This window comes from Camellia sinensis, chromosome 14 (assembly GCF_055761805.1).
Source record: "Camellia sinensis isolate YWXY chromosome 14, ASM5576180v1, whole genome shotgun sequence".
Classification (NCBI taxonomy): Eukaryota; Viridiplantae; Streptophyta; class Magnoliopsida; order Ericales; family Theaceae; genus Camellia; species Camellia sinensis.
This window is the reverse complement of record NC_138974.1, coordinates 3,448,666-3,476,255: the sequence shown is the minus strand read 5'-3', so window position 1 is coordinate 3,476,255 and position 27,590 is coordinate 3,448,666. Positions and strand designations below refer to the sequence as shown.

The window sequence follows — 27,590 nt, the reverse complement described above, 5'->3', positions numbered from 1 at the left end:
TAGATCCCTACCTACAAAATTATCCTAAAAATTTCTAAGGCCCCCTAAATAATATCAAAAGTATCCGTATAAAAACATCACACCCATCAAAAATTAAAAAAAAAGGAATAATATATACACAATGATTTAAAAAATAAATAATTCAAATTATCAAAATAAAACTCGTGAATGATTCAAATTATCAAAATAAAACTCGTGATGAGTAAGACATGGTGTGATTCATATAATAAAATGGACAAAATATGAAACCTTTTAACATAATTAGTTTGAAAAGATAAGATGATATGATTGCCAATTCATGGTAGTCATCTTTTCATAAGGTAATTCCATTTGCACACTATAAAAATATTAGAAGACATCATTTATATCATTTGGATAAATTTTTTTTAACAAAAACCAAATATTCGGATATAAATTTATGAATAGAAAATAATTATCCAGACATAAACAATTAAACTTATATTTGAATAGTTTTTTATTTATTTATTATGAGAATTTACTTTTTATTTAAAAATTTATATTCAAACAAAATAATGTGTCCTGAAATTTCATACTACGTGCAAATATAATTGCCCTTTACGTAATATAGTGGAAACCGAGAACCACAAAACCAAGAATATAGCCTCCGTTTGAAAAGTGGGTTGGTTTTTTAACTTTTTGATTTTTTGATTTTTTTGGTTTTTTTTGTGAGATAAGAATATAATGATTATGGATTAAATGTGATATTTTATTTTTTTGTGGCTAAAATAGCCTATTTTGTCTTTTGTGACTAAAATAGTCAAAAAAACCCCGTTTAGCTCTTGCCAAACGGAGCCATAAATAATTTTGATGCTTCATTTACACCACCAAAGCAGACAATTCCTTGGACAGCTAGCTATTCGTAAAATTTAATTATTTTAATTAGTTATTTTAATTTTTAATTATTTTAATAAGTTAAAATTTTTATATTTAAAAAGATGATTAAATTTTTTTATAATTAAATATAATACTTGTTAAAAAAATAATCATGAATTTAATGTGATATTTTATCTTATTAATTATTTTAATTTGTTTTATTTTTTTTTAAATTTTAATTAAAAAACTTTAAAAAAAAATAAAAATAAAATAAACTCTCCCCAAACAGGGTTTATATCAGGTTTGGGTTGGGGTTTGTAGCAGTCTCCGCCACAGCCTCGCAAGTATAAAACAAGTGACTCTGCAACCCTCCCGTTTTCACAAAGCCTCTCTTCTCTCCTCTGTTGTTCAGTTTTGGTAGCAGAAAGAACGAAACAAAGAAGAAATGGGAGAGGAGAAGCCAAAATCCATAGGAGTATGGCCCGCAGTGAAACCCTTCGTCAATGGCGGAGCCTCTGGCATGCTCGCTACCTGTGTTATCCAACCCATCGACATGATCAAGGTACCCCTACTTCTTCTTCTTCTTCTTCTTCTTCTTCTTCTTCTTCTTCTTCTTCTTCATACTCTCTCTCTCTCTCTCTCTCTCCCTCTCCATCAGTTAAATCTCGCATCTTTGTCCTCTCTTTCAAGGGTTTCAGATCTTCGACTCTCTGTTAACGTTACATCTTCATTTTGTGCTTCTTTGTTCTACTTCTGTTCTGCTCACTTTTCACTCAAAACTCCTTGCTTTTCTGCTTTGCTTTGCCCTCAGATCTTAGATCAAACGCCTCTGTCTCCAACCTTCACTATGTAGAATTTTGAGCTGAAAGATGATTTTTTATTTTTTATTTTTTATATGTTGGTTAGTTAAGATCAAAGTCGAAAGTTACATGTTAAATATGAATTTTGTTTCTGGAATCTAGATATGGTGGTTGAACAAGACGGGTTTGATTTTAAGCTGTGTTTATTTGGCAATTACAGGTGAGAATTCAGTTGGGTCAGGGATCAGCGGTTGATGTCACCAGGAACATGCTAAGGAACCATGGTATTGGCGCCTTTTACCAGGTTTGTTTCTACCAATTCATGTACTTGTTGCTTTTAACTTTACTTTTGCTTCACAATTTATTAGAAAACAAAAAAACGAAAAAAAAACCCTTTACTTTTGCTTCACTGATCCTCTTTTAAGAACTACATAGTGTGTTTGTAAAATTGGGGCTATTATTACATGAACATATCTACTTGCTTTGAGTTAAGGCTAACTATGTAAAACTGGGGCTGTTAGATGACCATATCTCCCGTCACTTTGGGATCTAGGGAGGTTCGAAACCTTACCACCATGTGGCAAAGCATCTGTGGTTTGAACCCTTGAGACCGAGTTCACAATGAAGTAACCTTACTGTTGTATAAGAAAGAAAAATATTAGGGCACGATTGAATACCCCCACCCCCCAGCAAAATTTTTAAAATTTGTCAATGCAAGGAAAACAGAAGTGATTAAATTGGAGAAAGATGGTGTATTCTCCTATTTTTGTTAGTTGCCCCATATTAAATGATAAAATTTTATTTTAAATGACACAGGTGGTGCAATGGCTCAATGCAAACTGAAAAGGACATCAATATACAGTTATGTGTTTTAAAATGGATGAATAGGTATTTAAGGTAATATCAGTGAAAACATTGTGCCCTCATACTTGTTTTAAGAAAGATAAATTAAGGTTTTGTTACACTGCGTGCTAGTGTTCTTTGTGGGAGTTATGTAGGTTTTGTTTTAAAATATGTTCCTAGAGACCCCAGATGTTAAAGCCCATAAAATTACTCCTCAAAGCTAGAAAGGCCCCATTTGTTTGTCTCAGTTAAGAATTTTTTTTAGTTGACCTCTTTGGTTGTGGTAGTTTGATTTCAAGGTATGGTTAGATTGTTGTTCTAATCTTCTGATGGGTTGAAGTGATAGTTTAAAAAAAAAAAAACAATCTAAGATATAAGGTCCTACCCTTGAGTAAATAGGAGCAAATAGCTCTGCTTGAGTTCAGTAAGTCTTGTTTTGGCCATAGCATTAATGGCAGTAGCTAGTAACTGGCTTTATCGCCTTTCAAGTGTATGATGAATGTAGAAGCTGTCATCAGCTTTTTTTGCTTTGTCTCTAGTGTGTAGATAGATCTCTGTGGAGACTGGAGAGAGCGGAGCTAGTGTTGTGAAGCCATGGTTGGTCCATGCTTGTTTGGTTCAGTGCTATTGTGGCTAGGATAAGGTAGGCGGTGGTTGCTAACCCACTCGTAGTTGTGCGTGTTGGTTGTGGAAAGTGCAGTTTGACAGGGTTTGATTGCCCTTATGACCACAAGACATCTTGAGCGCACACATGGATTCCTCAATAATAGCTGAGATAAATTTTGAGTTTGGGCAGGAAAACCAACCTGTTGCGTGTTGGATTCTGAAGATGACAGAAATTCCATCCAAAATGAAGCCCAAAAGTCATCATAGTGTTAGGAACTATGTAGACCATCTGTATACCCCTTGTTAGATCAACCTCCATAGATGCGAAAGTTGCCTGATCTCCTGTCCATCGGGTGTCTCGTAAGACTAAGACCGCAAGATTCCCTTGTTCAATTCGGTGAAGAACTTGAAGTCGTATTTGAATAACTCCAAGATGAATATACTGCATATGGCTTCTGCGCAGTTCTTCATAGCTTTCTTCCTGAATAAAAGGTCTTTCAATCTGCGTGTCTCCTACGCAGAGGACTGCTTCTTCAGATCGATGAACATAAACTCGATGATGAGCATCATCTCGTCTATATCTGTATAACACCTCAGCTGGTGCTATGTTTGCTCGTTCTGCCATGGATAGTTGAAGTTGAACTTCTGGGGAGATCTGTTGCTCCAGAGTGTTTGAAGTTGATGGTCGTCCTCTTATTCGTTGGAGTGCGTTCCGAGCTCGCCTTTGCAAGAGATAATTTCTTCGTTGGTGACGGTTTGTGGTCCACTGTTTTGTTGAAAAAGCTAATTATAGCTTGGCAGTCTGTTCGTAGAGTTAGCTGTGGCTTATCAAGATAATATATCTTGAAAGCATCCAAGGAATTCATGCAAGCATATATCTCTGCATCGATTGTTGATTTGATGGGATTGAATTTCCCACTTGCATAGGCACAAATCTTTTCAGTTGATCGAGGATCATTCACAGCTGGCTTCCATTTGCAGATTCCTCCCCATCCTTCCATGCATCCATCTGTTTCAAGGATGATGACACATTTTATTGGAGGAATAGATAAATTTGGCAGTTTCTGGATTTTCTCCTTGATCTTATGGATCAAATCCCAATCCTGAGCATTCAGCCTTTTCTCACCATTTGGGCTTACTTTTGAGTATAATGGGCTGAGCATTCGGCCCAAATCTTTGACATATTGCCTGGCATAATTTAGAAGGCCCAACCAAGAGCGTAAGCCCTTAGTATTTGTGAGAGTTTCATCAGGGAATTGGGCCACCTTTGTTACAATGTGAGGTTGTAACTTTATTTCCCCTTGCCCAATTGTTGATCCAAGGAAATCAATTTGTACTGCTCCAATCTTCATCTTCGTTGGGCTAAGGATAAGCCCATTTGTTCTGCAGATTTCTAGCATAATCTGGATATGCTTTGAGTGGGATCTCTCATCTGGAGAGAAGACACAACTCAAGGTAATAAGAGCAAGTAAAAGAATGTCGTCAATGTAGACTGCAATAAAATCTTCAGTCCCTTTAAAATTATGGAATCATAGGTGATGATCCTATGAAATACTGGTCCAGAAATCAGATCACCTGTAAACTTGGAGTGTTGGATAATCTTCCCACTAATCCTCGTGTGATTAACAAATTGGCTTCTCCTCCTCGCCAATTTTCATACCCTCGTGTTTGAATAACAACCTGAACATGGTTGTAGAAGTCACCAATAGTCATCATAGTGTTAGGAACTATGTAGACCATCTGTATACCCCTTGTTAGATCAACCTCCATAGATGCGAAAGTTGCCTGATCTCCTGTCCATCGGGTGTCTCGTAAGACTAAGACCGCAAGAATGGGACCAACAGAATCCATTACCGGAGGACAGAAGACCAGAATGTACCACATGCAAAAGAGATTTAACTTCCTATTCAAAGGCCTTTTGCAACAAATGTAATGCTTTAACATGCTCATTATGTGCTAAGCATTATTTCAATCTCACGACGTTCGTCACCCGAAAAGCTCCGATTCCTTATAATCAGAAGCCATTACTTCAGGAGCAGCAGGAATACATCAGATAGAGTCTGGGGAATAACGAACATAGCTCCCGTCTGCTGCATAGCGGATGGTAAATTCCACATCTCATTGTGAGCTGCTCGTCGTAGGTTTGTTCTACCTCTAGTGTATGAGGGTCTTTCCGGGATATTAATGGACGGACCTTGTCCTGTTGCCGGTGGATATCCTGTGGGACCCATAATTGAATCTTGTGGAGGATTATAATGGGAGGTAACTGCTGAGGATGAAGATAAGACATATTGAGGTTGTTGCCGTCGCCGAGCAATTAATTCCTCCAATTTCTTTATCTGCGGGTACTCAGTCTCAGCTTAGATGGATAGCATTTACGGACTACATCACTGGTCTAGGCATAGAAGTATTTCCAGTGCTATACCAGTAGCAATTAGTGCTCTATCTCTAGCCGAAATTATGTACTTGCCGATAATGCCATTGAACAGGCAAGAACAGCAATCCAACAGTTACGCAAGATCCAGCAGCTTAAGCTTGAAGCCATCGCCAGAGCCGCTTGCAGTGACAACCAATACTCTGACCAACTGCCAGAAGTACACCAGCAGACCTGTGAACTAAATGAGCTAGTTCTTTAGATGTTGGCTTACTGGATGAGGCAAGCTTAAGCTGCTGGATCTTGCGTAACTGTTGGATTGCTGTTCTTGCCTGTTCAATGGCATTATCTTCTTCCTCAGCGAGACTGACCTGGATTTCTGCCATTTCATCAAGGGGGATTCCTGAGTACAATTCTTTTCTTTGAAGAACAACCCAGTGTGTTCAAAGAAACTCTTGACCAGGCGGCCACCCGTTATTCAGAATTTCAACGGCGAACGGAAGGTGGTGAAACAGCAGAGAGAAGACGCAGGCAAAATCTGCCTAGTTTTTGTTCACCACAGGGTTTCACTAGGCTTACTCCTCTCTGCCAGATATAGGGCCTGCGTCTTTTACTCCAAACTTATACTTCAAGGATTATACTGCCTTCAGATTTTAAATACAGAAATCGAAACCTTCTCATCAGCATGACGAGATCAAATAATTCTCCGTCAATTTCATTTAGTTCACAGGTCTGCTGGTGTACTTCTGGCAGTTGGTCAGAGTATTGGTTGTCACTGCAAGCGGCTCTGGCGATGGCATGTGTCGTAGATTCTGAATCTGTTCCAGCTGATGCCTTGGAAGAAAACTCATAAGAAGTTGATATGGATGCAATGGAGAATGAGATATGCTGATGAATATGCAAATCTTATTGCCATAGGTGATGGTAATGAAGGTACACAAAACATAATTTCTCAGTAAATACTTTCTCTTGTCAATTCTGACATGAGAACTATGTGGCTTCCCTTTGTAGGTAGTGGCTTTCCCTTGGAGGACGCATTCAAATGATTATCGGATGTAATTTTATCCGAGCAATGTATGGAGGAGTCAGAATTGAAGGTGATTGAGCAGCTTTTACAACTCAAGGTAATAAGAGCAAGTAAAAGCCGGCATCGGACAACGGCGTTCATTGTTCAATTCGGTGAAGAACTTGAAGTTGAACTTCTGGGGAGATCTGTTGTCTGAGCTATCTTGGTTTCTAATTTACCAAAAGGAAGCACTATAATCTGTATTTAGGAATCAATGTCCAAGTATTCCTTACCAGGATAAGTTTTTTACCATCCGCTATGCAGCAGACGGGAGCTATGTTCGTTATTCCCCAGACTCTTGGAAAATTCTTAACTTCTCAAGTATCAAGTGTAGTTATTTGGATTAGGAGTTGGACTTGAGTTTGTTGACTGCGAAATTCCTTTAAATTGACTTTACTAGAAAGACAGACACGATCATATAAGATCAGGATCTTTCAAAACAAAACAAAGTAAAGAACTAGATAGAAACTTTACTTACAGAAAACTGAGCGGAAGTTTTGTTACAAAAGATGAAGACTCAAAAGATTCACAAGACTCTTAACTTCTCAAGTATCAAGTGTAGTTATTTGGACTTGTCTTGATGCTTGAAACTATAAGCTTAGACGCCTATTTATAGAGAAACTATCAAGGATGCATGCAATAATGCCGAGTACACTGTTAGCCTCATCGGCGCATTATTGGTGTCCTGATGATTCTCCACTTGACTACCAGGATATGACAGGTTCATAACTCTGGTTCACAATTACATTGATAGACGAGCCAGATTATGACAGATTCATAATTCAGGCACATTATTGCAAAAATATCTATAATACGACAAACTGATATTATTCCAACAGTTTTTCTCAGATGCCTGAGTATTGATTAAAGTGGAATAATACTGACCGACATTATTGACACTGACTGAACCATGCCCACCACGTTCTTCCAAAGAGATAAGCATGGGATAAGATTCTCCTGTTGATCTTATTAGTAACGAAACCTTCTCATCAGCATGACGAGATCAAATAATTCTCCGTCAATTTCATTTAGTTCACAGGTCTGCTGGTGTACTTCTGGCAGTTGGTCAGAGTATTGGTTGTCACTGCAAGCGGCTCCGGCGATGGCTTCAAGCTTAAGCTGCTGGATCTTGCGTAACTGTTCTCCGTCAATTTCATTTAGTTCACAGGTCTGCTGGTGTACTTCTGGCAGTTGGTCAGAGTATTGGTTGTCACTGCAAGCGGCTCTGGCGATGGCTTCAAGCTTAAGCTGCTGGATCTTGCGTAACTGTTGGATTGCTGTTCTTGCCTGTTCAATGGCATTATCTTCTTCCTCAGCGAGACTGACCTGGATTTCTGCCATTTCATCAAGGGGGATTCCTGAGTCGTAAGTGACCAGAATGCGGTCCATTCAATAGAGTCAGGGTGCATGGCAACCTGGTGAAAACCACTTTTTAGGTCAAACTTGGAATAAATATTACTATGGCCAATTTTTGCCATAATAGTATTAATCCCAGGTAGACTATATTGATCCTTGTGTGTATTGTCATTTAATCGTTTGTAATTACACAGCATCAAAACCTTCATATTCACTCATCGGGTAACATGTGCGACAAAGTTTGATTTCCACTGATATCCTTCGAGGACGAAATTGGATTATCCGCCCACCAGTAAGACGGATACATCCACAACAACCAACAACTGCCGCATCTCGAAACCTTCCAGGCGGAAATTTCAGTCTACGATTTGGAAATTATTTGATCTCGTCATGCTGATGAGAAGGTTTCGTTACTAATAAGATCAACAGGAGAATCTTATCCCATGCTTATCTCTTTGGAAGAACGTGGTGGGCATGGTTCAGTCAGTGTCAATAGTGTCGGTCAGTATTATTCCACTTTAATCAATACTCAGGCATCTGAGAAAAACTGTTGGAATAATATCAGTTTGTCGTATTATAGATATTTTTGCAATAATGTGCCTGAATTATGAATCTGTCATAATCTGGCTCGTCTATCAATGTAATTGTGAACCAGAGTTATGAACCTGTCATATCCTGGTAGTCAAGTGGAGAATCATCAGGACACCAATAATGCGCCGATGAGGCTAACAGTGTACTCGGCATTATTGCATGCATCCTTGATAGTTTCTCTATAAATAGGCGTCTAAGCTTATAGTTTCAAGCATCAAGACAAGTCCAAATAACTACACTTGATACTTGAGAAGTTAAGAGTCTTGTGAATCTTTTGAGTCTTTATCTTTTGTAACAAAGCTTCCGCTCAGTTTTCTGTAAGTAAAGTAATATTTATTCCAAGTTTGACCTAAAAAGTGGTTTTCACCAGGTTGCCATGCACCCTGACTCTATTGAATGGACCGCATTCTGGACACCACTTGGATTATATGAATGGATGGTTATGCCATTCGGCCTGAAGAACGCGCCTGCAGTTTTTCAGAGGAAGATGGATCTGAATTTCTTACATCTCGCGGTGTAAAGGCAATTCCTGGAGAATAGATTTCCACTGATATCCTTCGAGGACGAAATTGGATTATCCGCCCACCAGTAAGACGGATACATCCACAACAACCAACAACTGCCGTATCTCGAAACCTTCCAGGCGGAAATTTCAGTCTACGATTTGGAGATTATGTTGCAGCTCAACAAGCCGATCCAGTTCATTATGATCAGAATGATAATGAAGTTATGGATTCTGAAGATGACAGAAATTCCATCCAAAATGAAGCCCAAAATCGACAAGAGACAATTCTTTTCTTTGAAGAACAACCCAGTGTGAGTTTATGTTCATCGATCTGAAGAAGCAGTCCTCTGCGTAGGAGACACGCAGATTGAAAGACCTTTTATTCAGGAAGATTCTCCTGTTGATCTTATTAGTAACGAAACCTTCTCATCAGCATGACGAGATCAAATAATTCTCCGTCAATTTCATTTAGTTCACAGGTCTGCTGGTGTACTTCTGGCAGTTGGTCAGAGTATTTGTTATGGCTATTGTAGCGTAAACACTTATCAGGGTAGTAATCGTTTGTAATTACACACCATGCGTTCATAGATCCATCTTCCTCTGAAAAACTGCAGGCGCGTTCTTCAGGCTGAATGGCATAACCATCCATTCATATAATCCAAGTGGTGTCATCATAGTGTTAGGAACTATGTAGACCATCTGTATACCCCTTGTTAGATCAACCTCCATAGATGCGAAAGTTGCCTGATCTCCTGTCCATCGGGTGTCTCGTAAGACTAAGACCGCAAGGAGTGTTGGATAATCTTCCCACTAATCCTCGTGTGATTAACAAATTGTTGATATGGATGCAATGGAGAATGAGATATGCTGATGAATATGCAAATCTTATTGCCATAGGTGATGGTAATGAAGGTACACAAAACAACTGGATCGGCTTGTTGAGCTGCAACATAATCTCCAAATCGTAGACTGAAATTTCCGCCTGGAAGGTTTCGAGATACGGCAGTTGTTGGTTGTTGTGGATGTATCCGTCTTACTGGTGGGCGGATAATCCAATTTCGTCCTCGAAGGATATCAGTGGAAATCTGTTCTCCACAAGCATCTAGGCCAATCCGAGCTACGGATGGAGCCGTTGGTTATGACCTAACATCAATCGGCAAGTACATAATTTCGGCTAGAGATAGAGCACTAATTGAATTGACGGAGAATTATTTGATCTCGTCATGCTGATGAGAAGGTTTCGTTACTAATAAGATCAACAGGAGAATCTTATCCCATGCTTATCTCTTTGGAAGAACGTGATGGGCATGGTTCAGTCAGTGTCAATAGTGTCGGTCAGTATTATTCCACTTTAATCAATACTCAGGCATCTGAGAAAAACTGTTGGAATAATATCAGTTTGTCGTATTATAAATATTTTTGCAATAATGTGCCTGAATTATGAATCTGTCATAATCTGGCTCGTCTATCAATGTAATTGTGAACCAGAAGCATTATTTCAATCTCACGACGTTCGTCACCCAAAAAGCTCCGATTCCTTATAATCGGAAGCCATTACTTCAGGAGCAGCAGGAATACATCAGATGGTGTGAAGCTGAGATGAAACGTCTGCGTGAAGAGGCAATTCAATACAAGACGGAGCTCGAAGAACTTAAGATCAAGGTAGTTCAGGCGTGAAGTTTCAGATTTTTCATACCACTCTTTAATATTTTGTTCCCATATATTCATTATATCATATCTTCTGGTCTGAGTAAAAATATATTAACGATACTGAACAAATTGGTGGAGGCCTTGTGGAATCAATTTATATGCTGCGAGAAGCAGATCAATATTATTGGCTTGGAAAGGAAGGAGGGTACAGGGCACAGGTCAAAGTCTAGAATTGCATTGAGAGAGGTTTTTGGTACACCTGGAATTTCTAATTCCACTGTGAAACAGATGGATGCATGGAAGGATGGGGAGGAATCTGCAAATGGAAGCCAGCTGTGAATGATCCTCGATCAACTGAAAAGATTTGTGCCTATGCAAGTGGGAAATTCAATCCCATCAAATCAACAATCGATGCAGAGATATATGCTTGCATACATGTGGATACATATACTGAGCGTCATTGTAATATTCTATTTTTGGTAACAAACAAACTTACTTACCCAAAAGGGGCAAATATATAAACAAGTTATCCGTATAGCTTAAAAGCCTAACATTTTCTCATTACCCCCTACTATCACTTCAGTCCCTTTAGAGGATTAGAACATCAATGAAATCTTCTTTGGGACTTATTTATTTATTTTAATGGAAAATATTAGTAGATACTTTTAGCATTGCACTTGTTGTACGCATTATTCTGCCTAACTTGGATTATTCTTGAGCAGGGGCTGTCTGCTGGGCTGCTTAGACAAGCTACATACACAACTGCCCGACTTGGATCATTTAGGTGAGTGTTTCTCAATGCTAAGCACTCACAAAGATTGATTATGTGCTCATTATTTATTTGAAATTTGCGCATTTATACTCAATCTTCGTAAGATACAAAACTTGTTAACTTATGTGTGATTTTGAGTTATAACTTAGATGCATACATAATAATCTCACATTAACCTAGGGTGCATAATAATCACAAAAAACTAGTTGGGTCTATCATGTCTTTGTTTTTGCTTTGTTCATTATTATAATATAAGAACCTGGTTATTTTACGATACACTTTTTCTCTTTCCTTCCTCGCTGCTCTCTCTTTCTTTATTTTAAATGCTGTTGTACAGAAGAACAAATTTCATTTGAATTCTGGAATGTAAGACTAAGATTATTTGTTTCCTTTAGAGGGTGATTAGTTTCTTTCATGGACTTGTGGCATCAGGTATCATCAAATCACTTCGTTAGAAAATGAAAGAAACCCACCCACCCCCACCCCACCCCACCCCCCTTAGAAATTGAGATAGGAAACTAGTTTTGGCACTAGTTGTACTTGTAGGAGTAGCATAAGAAACTTGGGTAATAAATTGTTATATGCAGTCAGTCAAAAGAGTTCCAAACATGACTGTAGTTTCTTGATCAAAGCACCCTCATTTCCTCCACCTGTGCTCTCTCTCTCTCTCTCTCAAATGTTGTTTGTACATACGAGCAAATTTCATTTGAATCGTGGAATATAAGGCTAAGATTATTTGTTTCCTTTAGAGGGTGAGAAGAAAGCATTAGATGATGCACTGGTTCTTTATTTAGTTTCTTTTATGGACTTGTCGCATCAAGTATCATCAAATGACGTCATTAGAAAACAAAAAAAAACTTGGAAATTGAGATAGGAAACTAGTTTTGGCACTGGTTGTTGAACTTGTAGGAGTAGCATAAGAAACTTGGGTTCTAAATTGTCATATGCCGTCGATGAGAAGAGTTCCAAACATGACAATATTTTCTTGACCAAAGCACCCTCATTTGCTTTATTTAGGGATGTCAAAACCTAAATTCAATAAGAAATCCAAAGAGTTATGAGAGCTAGGGTAAGATCTGTCTACAATAGTGCACAAATCTTGATAAGAGAGATCACATGGCTTAATGCTCAATTGTCAGACATCACATGGCTCACTGCTCAATAGTCAAGTCAATATCACATTGTCTTTGAACTTGTACTTAAAAGATAAGATGTAATTTGCATACCAAATTAAATAAGTCCACGTGTATATAAAAAAAACATTATATTCTACGTAATTGTCGGTCGGTTCGGGTTATACAAATTTATTTGAACTAAAACCGACAACCGACCGTGAATTATATATTTTTTAAATGTTCAATCCGTTGTTGACTGTGGTGCCCATCGAAATCGACCGTGGTTGCAATTTTCGGTTCGGATCGGTCGAGTTCGTCTGTTGAATCGGTTATTTGAAAACCCCTAGTTAGGATTTAGTTTCCTATTTTGAGTTAGGGTTTCTAGCCTATAAATGTTAGGTCTTTGCATTGTAATTGGGAATGGCAACGGGCCGGGGCAGGGCTGGGGATCATACTCCCCGTCCCCGATGGTATAAATTTTCCCGTCCCCGGCCCCAATTCCTGACGGGGAGCCTATCACCATCACCGTCCTCGTCCCCGCCCCCTAACAAAATTGGGTTTCCCCGACCCCGAAAATTCCCCGGACCAAAAAAAAAAAAAAAAAAAAACCAAACAGCAGTAGCAAGTTAGCAACAACGATTCAACATCATCAACCAACATCATCATCAAACAACATCATCAACATCACAAAGAGAGATCTGAGAGAGAGAGAGTGAGATCCAAGCCACATGAGGCATGACAGGATCTGGTGGCATGACGAGTATGAGTGAGATCCAAGCCACATGAGGCAGATCGGAGACGTGGCCCCACTGAGTTTGGCGTTGACGGTCGAGATCTGAGTTTGCGGATTTGAGTTCAACGGTGATGGGAGGAGGGAGAGGAGGACAGCGGAGAGAGGGAGATCGGCGGTGAGGGAGAGGAGGACAACGTCGGAGGAGGGAGGCTTTTAGAGAGAGAAACCGAGAGAGAGATGAGAGGTTGTGTGAGTTGTGTCTGTGTTTTTTGGGTTTGGTTTATATATAGTAGTTTCACTTCAGGAAGAAACGGGGACGGGGCTGGGGCCGGGCTGGGTTTGGGGCTGTGAAAGCTATCCCCGTTCCCGGCCCAAAATTGATCGGGGATTCAATTTCGAATACCATCCCCGTTCCCGTGGGGGTATTTTTAAGGAAAAAACCATTCTAATCGAGGTTGGGGGGTCGGGTACTCGTCGGGCCGGGTTGAAATTGTCATCCCTAATTGTAATATTTAGCTTTGGATTATTGATATTGAGTATACGATTAAGGCCACTTGTGTTAGGGTTGTGGCCCTCATCTTCTCTCTTCTCGTAACATACAACATTTCTACATCATTTTGATCATAGCCAAAATCTTGGTCTATTGTTTTTGTTTAATTAGTGTGGTTACCTTCTTAATATAGCCTCATTGCTTTGGACCATCATCACCATCATTGAAGTCATACAACGGCAATGATTTGATTCAAGAAAATTAAAAAATCCATATCGTTGATCATCTAAGAAGCACGGACATAGATGCGGACACGAGACATGCAATTTCAAAAAAATAGAGATATGGACACGGTGGGAACATGACAGTAAAATATGTTTTCATATATTTTTATTCGTTATCTATATTGATGTTACATCCACAAACAATTAGGCCTCGTTTGGCAACCTTTAGTTTTAGCCTAAAAGTCAAAAAGTCACTATAAGTTGTCACATCACTCTCTCTACTCTGCTCATCATTTCGTAAAAAGCCAAAAAGTTACTAAAGTAGTCTGTTTCCAAACGAGGCTTAAACTGATTCTAATTCTATATATATATATAAACCAAATCAAACCAATCTTTAAGTCTTATCAAATAGGGTCGGCTACATGAATCATTCTTCTTCACTTGACTCTATGCAAAGCAATTTTGTTAGTTAAATTAAGGAGTTTCATATCTCTATTACTACATTAGTTCACGTCAATTTAGGTCTACCCCTCTCCTAACATTACCATCTATTGTTACTGTATCGTATTTCTTCACTACTGCTTCTGTTTGTCTCCGTTGTATATGACCAAACTATCTTAATCTATGCTCTCTCAACTTATCTTCTATCGGTACTACTCTTACTACTCTTAACCATTCTTGAATATACTTATTCTTAACTCTTGTCTTTTTTAGTCTTGCAACACATCTACCTTAGCATCGTCATAGCAATATTCATCTTATCTACATGTTATTTCTTAGTTACCTAATATTCCATCCCATATAATATTGCTGGGTTAGTGTCCGTTCTATAGAACTTTTTTTTTAGTCTAATGGATACACGTTTATTGCACAGTACTCTAGACGCACTCCTCTACTTAAGCCACCCTGTCTTAATTCTACGGACCACATCCGCTCCAATCTCCCCGGTCGTTGTGATAATCGATCATAAATAACGAAAATATTCACTCTTAGGTAGTTTTTGGTTCTCAATCTTCGCTTCTCATTGCCTTCCATTGTGACTGTTACTAAAATTACACTCCATATACTCTGTCTTAGTTCTGCTTATCCTAAATCCTTTAGGCCACATTTGTTTGGCAGATTAGGTAGGATGGGATTATTAGTGAGAGGATGGTTAGTGAATAAATTGTTAATGTGTGGATTGTTGGTTTGGGGTGTACTAAAAAAGTATACTTTTTATCTTTTTATTTATTTTTGGTCACATTACCTCTCTACTTTTTTGCACATCTTTACGTAAAAAGTCAAATAGTGCACTTGGTTAGATCATCCCAAACAAGTAAATAGTGTGTTTGTTTTGATGATAGTGTGGAAGATGGTTAATGATGGGATTGTTAAATTATTTTTATATAAAATAAATAAAAAAATATTTCTATATTTAAAAAAAACTAAAACAAATATTAAAATAAACAGGTATACTTGATAAAAAAAATAGAATTAAAAAAATAAAAATTTTAATATAAAATAAACTTAATCCACTCACTATTTTTTTTAATCCTACCTAAAATCTAGCCAAGCTAATCCCCCTCCTGAGAGAGATTGCTAAGCCGCTCACATTGTCAATTCCCCCTCTCAAATCATCACCAAATAAGGTGTAGGTGGAACCCACACCCATATTAATCCAATCCGGCCCCCTACCCCGCCAAACAAACAGGGCCTTAGATTCAAGTGCTTTTCTTCAAATCTCCAACTTAGTGCTAATTCTTTCTCTAGTCTCATCCACTAACACAGTATCATCTACAAAAAGCATACACCATAGCACTTTATCCTGAATATTGCGCGTCAACTCATCCATAACTAAAGCGAAAAAAATAAAGACTTAAGGTTGATCCTTGGTGTAACCATACAATAATTGGAAATTCACTCGTCTCTCCAGCAAGAGATCTAATAGTGGCCATCACACCTTCATACATATCTCTAATCACATCAATGTAATCTTTTGTCACCTCTTTCTTCTTTAACACTCACCAAATTGTATCCCAAGACATTCTATCATACGCTTTCTCAATATCGATAAAAATCATATAAATCTCTCTTTTCTTTTCTCTATACTTTTCTATTACTCTCCTCAAAAGATAAATCGCTTCCATTATTAACATATCAAACATAAATTTAAATTGATTCTTTGATACCTTTGTGTAAAAATTTATGTATTATTGATTGATGTTTATTGATATTTATTACAATGATTCATGATTCCTATATATAGAAGAGGGTGAGTGTGTAGTAGGTAAGGAGTAGGTGAAGTGGAGGTGGTAGTGGTGTAGTGGGTTAGGTTTAGTGGAGTAGGTGAGGTGGTAGTGGTGTAATGGGTTAGGTTTAGTGGAGTAGGTTTAAGTGGGTGAAGTAGGTGATAGGTTTTAACAGCCCCCCGCAAACTCAAGGGGGATAGGAACTAACCAACTTGAGTTTGGAGAGAGTTACAAAACAAGAAAATACATAAAAATAAAAGAGGATAGGTGACACTGTATGGTCGTGTCAGACCATTGGTGAAGACACTGGATGGTGGTGTCATAACGTTGTAGAGGACACGGTATGGGGGTGTCATAACGTTGTAGAGGACACTGTATGGGGGTGTCATAACGTTGTAGAGGACACTGTATGGTGGTGTCAGACCGATGTAGAAGACAGTTTATGGGGTCATGTCGGACCGTTGTAGCAGACAATGTTGTGACAGTTGTTGTGACAGTTTACAGAGTCTTGCTGGACCCTTGTAGAAACTAATCGGAATCAATGTCGGGACAGTTTACAGAGTCTTGTCGGACCCATAAAGGAGCTAACCGGAATCAATGTCGGGACAGTTTACAGAGTTTTGTCGGACCCATAAAGGAGCTAACCGGAATCAATGTCGGGACAGTTTATAGAGTCTTGTCGGACCCTTGTAGAAACTAACCGGAATCAATGTCGGGACAGTTTACAGAGTCTTGTCGGACCCTTAAAAAGTCGCACCCTCAAAAGGTGTGCCCAATCTTTCAAAAGGCGTGCCATCAAAAGGCGTGCCCAATCCATAAAAAGACGTGCCATCAAAATGCGTGCCCAATCCATAAAAAGACGTGCTATCAAAAGGCGAGCCCAAGTCATAAAAAGATGTGCCGGACATGATGGCGAGGCACGTGAGTGCCTTGGCTGGCGCGCCCGTTTGTCGTCTGGCGTCAAGTGGCGCGCAATACGCGTGGCTGCCCCGTCTATTTAACCAAGGTTGATGCTGAGGCTGAGGCAGACAAAAAACTTCTGAAAATCCTCTGAAAAAAAAACTCTTCCTTTACTGAGAGAGAAACACTTTAATACTCTGTAACCAACCCGTCTCTGAAACACTCAGCAACATGGCCTCTTCTTCCCGTCCAGCTACCCAGAACATGGCCTCCTCTTCCCGTTGTCTGCTCACGCTCTTTCCAGAATTGGACGAGTCCACAAGAGAAATAACTGGTGCGGTGGCCAGTGAACCTCAGCCAAACACCTCTGGTTTTGCTCCGTTGAACTTTCCGATGCGGTCAGTGGAGCAAAAAATGGCGGTGCAAACTGATATTGAGGCCAATCAGTATACTCTGAAGTCATGTGTGGAAACCATGACTGCGGTCACAAACCTGTCGCACCGGCTGCAGAGCAGGACAAATGAGGTGCAACAGTTAAACTCCCAGCTGGCTCTGCTCCAACGCATGTATAAGGATGCGCGAGCAGAGATAAGTGTGCTAAAGACAGAAAACAAGGAGCTGAAGCGGAAGGCCACCGTGATGTTCCGATTTGGAGGTCCACCATATGCTGTAGTGGAGGAGCAGGGAGGAGGCAACTTGCTTGGTGGTTTAGGAAGCACGGAGGCAACACCGGCAAGGACCACCCAGGACGGAGGCAAGAAGAAAAGACCGGCGGCTGAGTAGAGAAGAAAAATCCCACTGTGGGTGTAGTAGTTTTGTTTTTGTTTGTGTGGTTTTTTTTTTTTTTTTTTCGTGTGATCGGGGTTGATCCCCTGATATGAATAAAATGACAAGGTTGTGGAATGTTGTTGGTGTTATTTTGTGGTGTTGTTTTGTTTAATAAGAAAAATAAAATAAAAGAAAATAATGGATAAAGAAAATAGAGAAAAATATTTGTGGATGGGTGATAAGAAAGAACAGGAGTGTGATTTTTTATTTTTTATTTTATTTTTTATTTTTTTGGTGGAATATAAAATAAATAATAATAAGAGAATGGAAAACGGGTGATGCTTACTAACAAGGGATAGGGAAAATATATTATAATAAAATATATATATATATATATTAAAATAAAAGAAAAGGGTGAAAGAACGTGGATGAAATAAATTAAGAGAAAGGAGAGATATGATTAAAGTGGGTTTGAAAGTGGGAAAAGATGAGAGAGAGGGAGATAGAGTGGGTGCATGATGATGATGTTGGGTCCATGGAGAGAGAGAGAGAGGGATGTCCAAGAAGCTTGTGCTTTTGACAGTTACACATTACCCAAGCTGTATGTGAAGATGCATGTTACTGTCTTACACTTCTGCAGGCTTGGTATTCTTTGTGGGGCACTTGCAACACGTGACATTGAAAATTGTATTCGAAAATGATGACATCTCTAACATGAAACGTCTTGGAAGCAGCCCAGGCCTTGTAATCAATATTCCCAATGATGGTTCAACCAGCGGAGTCCCCAACCTTGTACACTGCTGCCATTGAAACCTTCAAGCCAGCAAACATGGCTACCAACAACAGAGCCACAGCTCTACACCCCACACCCAAATCCATGGCTAAGAGAGAGAGAGCAAATCGGGAAAAAAAACAGCAGTGATGAGCAGAAAAGCAGCGCCAGAAACGCCAACGACGACGAGGAGTAAGAGTACAACCACGGATATGTGAGAGGTGAGGTGAACGGCGATAGAGGCTAGACGATGATGTGGGTGCCGCCGCCGACATAGCGGAGGAGGGGTGTAAGAAAATGTTGAAGAAGTCAAGGTATGTGTAGAAAATAAGCGGAATAGGTTGAGGTCCGGCGGGCGGCCAAGGCGAGGTTGCCGCCCGCCGGTGAAGCGAGAAATACTAAGGTCTTAACCTTGCTCTGATACCATGTAAAAATTTATGTATTATTGATTGATGTTTGACGTTCTATCACTCTCTCCCACACTTTCATTGTGCGTGTCATTAACTTGATTCCTCTATAGTTGTTGCAATTCTAGACATCTCCTATATTTTTATATATTGGCACTAAAATACTTTTCCTTCACTCTTCTAGTATTTTCCTAATCAACAAAATCTTACTAAATAACCCAGTCAACCAAACAGTTAATATCTTTTATTTTATTTTATTTTTATGAATGATCTATTAAGTATTTAAATCTAAGAAAAAAATAAGACAATCAATATTCAACATTCATAAAAAATACTAAATTAAATGTGGAAAAAGACAATTTAGCATGTTCCTAGTGTGTTCCCGGCGTGTCTCCGGTAAATAAATTGATTAAATAAGGGGACACGCCATGTGGTGTGTCCCGTACATGTTCCCTTTGTGTTCATGTGTCTTGCACGGATACGACAATTGTTTTGAAGTGTTGGTGCTTCATAGTCGATCATCAATTGCAAGATCCATCTCACCATCGCTGACACCGCTATCTACACCAAGCAAGTAAGTCAACCTCAGCAGTTCTACAATGTATGCCTTCTTGTTAGAGTCATGTCTTTGGCAACTTGTTGTCTATCGTTGTCAATCTCCCCTAATTGCTGGAACACCCTTGTGAGTTGTTGGCCACACCCCTTTCCAATGACCTCGACGTTGTTGCTTTGCTGTTTAATTATTGAATCGTGTCCCAATGTTATGTTCAAGGTATGCATATCTGGTGTACCAGTATCGTGCCCATGGTAAACATGGGGTAGCCAAGAAGGGACAAAGCCAAATAGTCTTCTTTATAATTTCTAGGTTTGTTAGAACCTTGACCCAAAAACACCAACCAATTCTATAGCCCTTATATCCGACCTACTTTTTTGACCCAATACCGAACCCATCTTACCCAATACCTTTTTACTCAATAACAGTTTAGCCCATTAATAGAAGCCAACCCTTTAAACTTAAAACCAGTCCATCTTGTAAATACCTTTATCCAACCTACTTATTTAAGTCCAAACCAATATCTATAACTCAAGCCCCACCCTAACCAAAGTCCAAACCCAATATTTAGAATGCAGCTAGTCAATACATGTACTCAGCCTATTAAAATTCATCTAGACTAGCCCAACCCAGCCACCAGATCTCCTAAAGCCCAAACAAGAGCATCTTAAGCCCAAACTAGTTCTGACCTCTAGGCTATGTTCAACAACCATCTTCTATTAAGATATACCCAACCCAAGTATCTGTAGCCTAGAAAGAAGCCCAAACAAGACAACCCTAAGCCCAAACAAATTTTGACCTTAAGGTCCAGCCCGACCATAGTTAGTCCCTTTGTTTCGTCCTTCTTGTCATCATGATGACCAACTCAAAGCTATATTCAAAGAGTGACATTTTTTCAAGACTAACAAAAAATAATTCTAAGCGCATGATAGATCAGTATGATCAAATGACAGTGCCACTGCAAGAAATGTAAGCAACTTGGATAAATTGTTGACTCATATTTTAGGAGGTTCTTCAGAAATTCCTCATAGTGCTTGTGACTCATGTAGAAATTGTTGACCAAGTCGTTCCAACCTAAGGAAAGTGATCTTATTTTGGAGAAAAATCTAGAAGTCCAAGAAGTCATTGAAGGGTAAGTGACTCCACACAGGACATGGTTTTATTGAAAGAGGAACTTCCTATTGACACACTTTGCTCCCGATTGATTCTTCTTTGACCAAGTTAGACATGATTGATTTTATTGGTATTGAAGATGTTCTTTACGTGTTCAACTTGTGTTTGGTGGACCTTATCAACAGTCCTATCACACCCGATCAATTGGAACAAGAAAGTCAAATGCCATACATACTCAAAATATTTGATCCGTTGGCATAACTGGATTCAATATCTAAAAGGAAACTCAAGGATGAGTTCTTTTTATCAGTCGAGAAGAATGATGTAGAATGTGTGAGCACCTTTGGCGTGGATATTTTATTTCGAATTTGTATTTCTATTTATGTCTTTATTATATAGTATTTTATTAATTTTTCTTATTATAGTTTAATTTAGGAGTTTTATAAATATTTAGCTTAATATTTGGTCTTATATTTTGTTAGGACTTATTTCGGGGAAATTACCCCTTGATGGAAATTTTCAAAAATTATTACACATTAGTGAAAAAGTTTATGATTTTAATTATTAATATTTATAATGTTTATCACTTATTGGGCTAATCACTTGATTGCTCTGGAATAGGTTAATTGCCGAAGACGAGAACGAGTGAGTCTGGTTTCGAGAGCATGCCTTACTCTAATAGGGGCCGTAGACTTTCTAAGTGTAATTAATTTTTTTGTCAGCCACTGGTTTGTTATTTCCTCATTTATTTTCCTATTTTATATTAGGGTTTCTAGCCTATAATTATTAGGTTTTTGCATTGTAATATTTATTTAGCTTTGGGTTATTGATATTGATAATAAGGCTGTGTCATTTGTGTTAGGACTCTGGCCCTCTTCTCTCTTCTTTCTTATTGTTGCTTGCAACATTCTACATCACTAATGCTAAGAATTTGTTTTCACATTTGATGACTGCAAAATTTCTACTTTGCAGTGAATATTTGACAACTTAAAAGGAGAAAAGTATCTACGCTTATATTTAATTTTTAAGTTTAAATATTTTTTTGCTATTCTAAAATATTTTATTTATTCAATAAATATAAAAATTTGAAATTTGAAATGCTTATGCCTAGACAACTTGAGGCGTATGCCTCTCCTCAGGAGGGATAAAAAGCCTTGTGTTTTGGATTCACTTTTAAAGGTTTTGGGTTTAGGGGCTCAACCCATATCGGGTTTGGGACCAGTTTTGGTCACTCCACCTTGATTATAACCTGTCCCATTTATACTTTCACATTATACAATATATGTACTCTACTCAAACTAATACTTTGCTATATATACACTAGGAAGCTATTCCAAATGTTGTATAGACAACATGGACAAAATGCAAAGCAGGTGAACATTTTAACATTTTACATAAACTATGAAGCTATCTCTTATGTGTTGTTCAAGTAACGTGGGAGAGATTTACTGACAAGGCATATGAATTCCACATCCAAAAAAAAAAAAAAAAACAAAACAAATGACAATAGAGACATAACATTTATAAAAATAAACCTACTACGATTATAAAGGGTTGGAATGAAGGACATTTATTAAAGTTAAACTGGGCAGGGGTGGGGGAGGACTAACCCCTACTGAACATGCCCCATTGCCATATTTATTATTATTGGGAAGGAACACAATATTAGAAAGAGCTACATTTTAGTGTTTATTGTATTGGAGATAGCTACTTTGTTGATCATAATTTAACATGCTTCTGGGCTCCAATTTTTGGCAGTGCCTTTGTTTTCCAGTTTGAGACTTGGTCAGTACATTGGATTATTGTAATTTAACTGACTTTGGTCTTATAACAGAACAATTTTTTTAGTACATTCTTACAATTTAATTGACTTTGATCTTACAATTTTTTTAATAGAACAATTTATTCAAGTACAATTTATTCTTGTCCAAAAAAAAAAAGCTTCTAGTGTAATTGTGTTTTTTACTCCTGAAATTCAAAAGAAATTTTAGTTTTTTAGGTCTGACATAGGGGGCACTTATTGACGTATAACAAAAAATTATAAAAACTTATTATGGTAGTGTTGTGTAATTGCATATTCAGGGCGTGGGATATATAGTGAACTTATGACTATTTATCAAAAAAAAATATATATATATTTAGTGGACTTATGAAGCTCACATATGAATGTTCATTCTCCTTTCTTGATAATTAAAAGTTTATGTCCAAGAGAATGATGGCCGATGAAGCATGGACATGCTGAAATAGGTGCCGTAGCGGTGTCGGACACGTGTGTCCCTTTAAATTTTTATTAAGGGACACGCCGGGGACACGCGTGTCTAGAATCACGATAGAAAGAGTTTAGAGCTTTGGCCCTAAATCTCAAAATCATGCCAGAAGAAGAAGCTGGTTCGTCGGTCAGGTAAAGTCTCTCTCTCTCTCTCTCTCTCCCCCTCGCTTCTCTCTCTGACTTCGCGTGTCTCTCTTTTGCCTCTGGCCTCTCGCCTCTCTCTCTGACCTTGTGTCTTTCTCCTTCCCCTTGTGCCTCTCTTCTCTCTTGCCTCTTCCTTTTTTTTATTTATCTATTTTGATTTATAGACCTCTCTCTCTCTCTCTCTCTCTCTCTCTCATTTATATTTATATTTGTACATTTTATATTTTTCTATTTAATTTTTTTTCTTTATATTTATATATTTTTCTGTATTTATGATTATTCTAATATTTTTTTTTAAATTTCTCTATTTATTTTTTTTACCTTTATAAATATAAATGTAGTGTTTTTTTTAATATATATTTTGAATTAATGTTAGTTTTTATTAATTTTGATGGTTTTGGTAACATAATATTAATCTACATAGCAAATATATTTAAAATAAATAAATAAATTTGCCGTGTGCCTCGCTGTGTCCGTGTCTCCATTTTTTTTGAAATCACTGTGTCTCGTGTTCGTGCTTCATAGATGATGGGTATCTGAGTTTGTTGGAAGAATCTGTGGTAGTACATCCTTTTATTGCATCTGGTTTTGACATTTCATACAGATTATAATGCAGCAGGTTTCTATAACTCTTTAACCCACGTTATAATTGTCATTGTGCTTCTTGAGAAGGCAAAACCAATGGCATGGGGCTCTGAACTTTGAACCTATGGTATATTGACAATGGTTGTACATCTATGTATTTCTTATCTTTGGTTGTGCATGTGTGCATGTGAATAGCTTATTGGAAAGTAGCCATTATAATTTTTTTTGCCATGCAATTTGGAAATTTTAACATAGCTCTAAGAATGAACTTCTATATAAGGAAGCTGACTTGTGTAGGAAAAAATTAGAATGATCCTGAACATGTCAGGTGTGGACCTATAGTAGTAAATTTCATGGATAACGATGTAGACTCCATTCTGAATGCTATGTAAAATGAAGGCATGATTTACTTTTTTCTGGGTCTACCAGGGCAAACCCAATTGTGCTAGACTGTTTTGTCACTCCTTTTGATATGGCTCTGTATGGACACGTGGGTTGTATGTGGATGATCTGTGATGTTTATGTATAAGATATGACTTTGCTTTTAGATTTGAATTATAAAATCCTTAAATTTAAGTTTGCAACTTATTTTTTCCCCTCTGGTGTCAGGATTTTAACAAATAAGGCAATTGAGGCCAATGATGGGAAGCCCCTACCTTTATATCAGAAGGCTTTGTGTGGGCTAACTGCTGGAGCAATTGGAGCATCCGTTGGTAGTCCAGCAGATTTAGCACTCATTCGTATGCAGGCAGATGCTACCTTACCTGTCGCGCAGCGCCGGAACTACACGAATGCATTCCATGCCCTGTATCGTATTGTTGCAGACGAAGGAGTTTTGGCACTTTGGAAAGGTGCAGGCCCTACAGTAGTGAGAGCAATGGCGCTGAATATGGGAATGCTTGCCTCATATGACCAAAGTGTGGAGTTCTTCAAGGATTCTCTTGGTTTTGGTGAGGCAGCTACAGTGGTTGGTAAGTCTCTGTCAAATAGTAAATACTGCCCAGATTTCCTCAAATGCTTTGGCATGAATTTTAACTAACTTTTTATGTTTTATCATATATAATAAATTCATGTGTCTCTGTAATTAAACTTTTTGTTTTTGTTCCTTAGGACTCTTTCAGTTTTTCTTCCTCTCCAACTTATTATTTGTACTCAGCTGTATGGTGTCGTGATGTAATACTGATGTTTCAAATATTGGGATGAATTTTTAGTAAAAAAATTAGTTAGGCCATGGCTGTTACCGAAGCAGCAATGAAGTTTGCCAGATCAACCATTGCTTTGATCTGTTGTACATTAAGTACAAATGTATTGTGCATTACTTTGGTAGAAGCCAATGTTACTTTGGCAATAGATAAGCCTTTTAGTTAATGTTAAGATTTTCGAAATCTACATGCTACATGTTGGTACTCTTACCAAAAGAATTTTATGTGTGTTCAGATTTAAGCATATTTGAAATTGAAAAGGGAAAAAAAGAAAAAGAAAAAGAGAGTTGTGGACTCTAGAGTCCAAGCCCCATTTGGGGTTGCTTATTCTTGTTGGCTATAGCATCTGATTAGGGTGTTTCTACTTAAAATTAAGATCAAAGCTAAATTTTTTTAGAATCATCTGATTCTTAGTTTATTGCTCATGTGGGGCCCTTTCATACTCGCATTGAATTATACCAACTTCCATACATGTCCTTACCTGAGCACTTTTTAATTAACCTTGCCAAACGCATTCCCAACTTCTTTTAAAGAACCTTCAAGTTCAGCAACCCTAAATGGGTCTAGAATTTAATTTTGAATCTGAACATGTTTTTGGCATTGTGAAAAATGATGTTGTTCTGTGCTTGTTATAATCCCAATTATGTGTAGGATTCAAATTGATGGCCTCTAAGCTTGTAATTAAATGCTAATGTAAACTAATAGGTCTATATAGCTGGCCTTAAGCCAGAATAAGATAGTTGGGTTGCTTTTGGGCTTCCTTAAAAAATGTTTCTCCAATAGCTGGGTCATGCTTAGTATTGAGTTTGCAATACGAATAGTGTGGTTTTGCAGTTACTGATGGAACAAATTGGTTTCTGATCAAACATATGTTTCTGGCCCATTTATTTTTTGAGCTGTTGTAGAAATTATGGGTTCATGCGTGACCTGGCTAGGTGCATCTAATGATTTTCAATCAATTTTAGCTTATTATGGCCCATTTTAATTTTATTGAATTTGAATTCTTTAATATTCATGTTGAAGTTATTCTATAATGCTCAATAGTTGTTCAGTAGAAAAAGATTTGGCCATTGCCTATGGTCAGGTTAGGCTGGCTTTAGCTGTCCATAGTGTGCTAATTTATCTGATTTGTTGGCATATTGGCAACCTTGTATAGGGCCATCATAAGGAGTTTGTTTGAGCTGGATTTTGCTGTCCCTTCCTATTTTATGTTGTACAGTTTTGTTGATGAAAGAATGTCATATAAAACTTCTATTCCTTTGAATTGTGGTGATTCTTCGCATATCATTTAATGGATCAAAAATGGAGAATACATTTGTGTGAGTATGACATGTTTGTTTCACTTGCCCATTATTTGAACAAATTAGAAAGTGCAGATATAATTGTAGTATGTTTCCGGGTTGTGTGTATTAACGTAATGGCATTGATTTTCCTGCAAATGCGATTCTTATGTTTGATTGGATTGTTTCTATTCTCAGGGGCCAGTTCAGTTTCAGGATTCTTTGCTTCAGCCTGCAGTTTACCCTTCGATTATGTGAAAACCCAAATACAGAAGATGCAACCTGATGCTGAAGGGAAATTCCCATACACTGGTTCCTTAGATTGTGCCATGAAAACCTTGAAATCTGGAGGCCCCTTCAAATTCTATACAGGATTTCCAGTATACTGTGTTAGGATTGCCCCCCATGTCATGGTACTCTCTCTCTCTCTCTCTCTCTCTCTCTCTCTCTCTCTCTCTCTCTCTCTCTCTCTCTCTCTCTGTGTCCGCGTGAACTTGTACAAATTACACTGGAAGCCACCTGTCTTCAAATTTTAAGTAATTGTTCAAAATGTTGTGCTTTTGCAGATGACATGGATATTCCTTAACCAAATCCAGAAGTTCGAGAAGACTATTGGGTTGTAGTGTGTTCTGCGGATATAGTGATCTTAGTTGGAGTTTTGAGCTCTGACTATCAGAATAATATTACCTTCTGATTTTGTGTTGTATTTCTTCCTGCCCTTGTTAACTTCATACCCCTGAAGACAAACCTTTGTTTCAGAAATATTTAGCAATTGATAGAATTATATTGTATTACATTGGAACTAAAATATTTTTTGGGTGACTGAAATAGGATTTCACCGACCCATTTTTATTTCGGAGAGTTACTTATTTGAGATCCTTGAGAGAAGATTGCTCAAGCAAAATAATTCGTGTACTTTGAATTAGAAAAAACCAATTGGCTTTTTGGCATATCAATGTTTGTATGGTCTTCTCCTTGATCAGGGGATAATTTGCTTCTCTTCTTGCTGATCTTTTTATCCTTTGAATTATATACTATGCTGTCTTGTGAGTTCGAACGTAGGGGCAGTCATTTTTATATAAATATTTTGGAAAATTTTATTTCTGCACACATAGTTAACTCAATCTATACATTTATTGAAATATTATTTTAATGACAATTATATCTTAGGCTAAAATGATCATAATGGATATCTATCAACACTTATAATATTATATCAAAATAGTGTTGTTATTAGCACCTCATTAATTATTTTAAATCTCTTATTTTTTAGCCTTTATTTTATTTTATTATAATAATAATCTTAAATGAAATTATTAAAAAGAATATCAATAATTTTGGGACATCTCATCTCATAATTAAGTCCATACACCTATTACATCAATGAGTTAGGGTTTGTGAGAGCACTTA

The 27,590-nt window shown here is 37.8% G+C and overlaps 1 protein-coding gene across 1 annotated transcript; it reads left to right on the top strand.

The window, feature by feature from the left end:
• The first annotated feature begins 1,133 nt into the window (after positions 1–1,133).
• LOC114265159 (mitochondrial dicarboxylate/tricarboxylate transporter DTC) lies at positions 1,134–27,170 on the top strand. The gene is made up of 6 exons (XM_028205900.2): positions 1,134–1,396; positions 1,855–1,938; positions 11,348–11,409; positions 24,308–24,669; positions 26,379–26,593; positions 26,747–27,170. The coding sequence occupies exons 1-6, from the start codon at positions 1,280–1,282 to the stop codon at positions 26,801–26,803; spliced, it is 897 nt and encodes a 298-aa protein (XP_028061701.2). The 5' UTR covers positions 1,134–1,279; the 3' UTR covers positions 26,804–27,170.
• Positions 27,171–27,590: the final 420 nt, after the last annotated feature.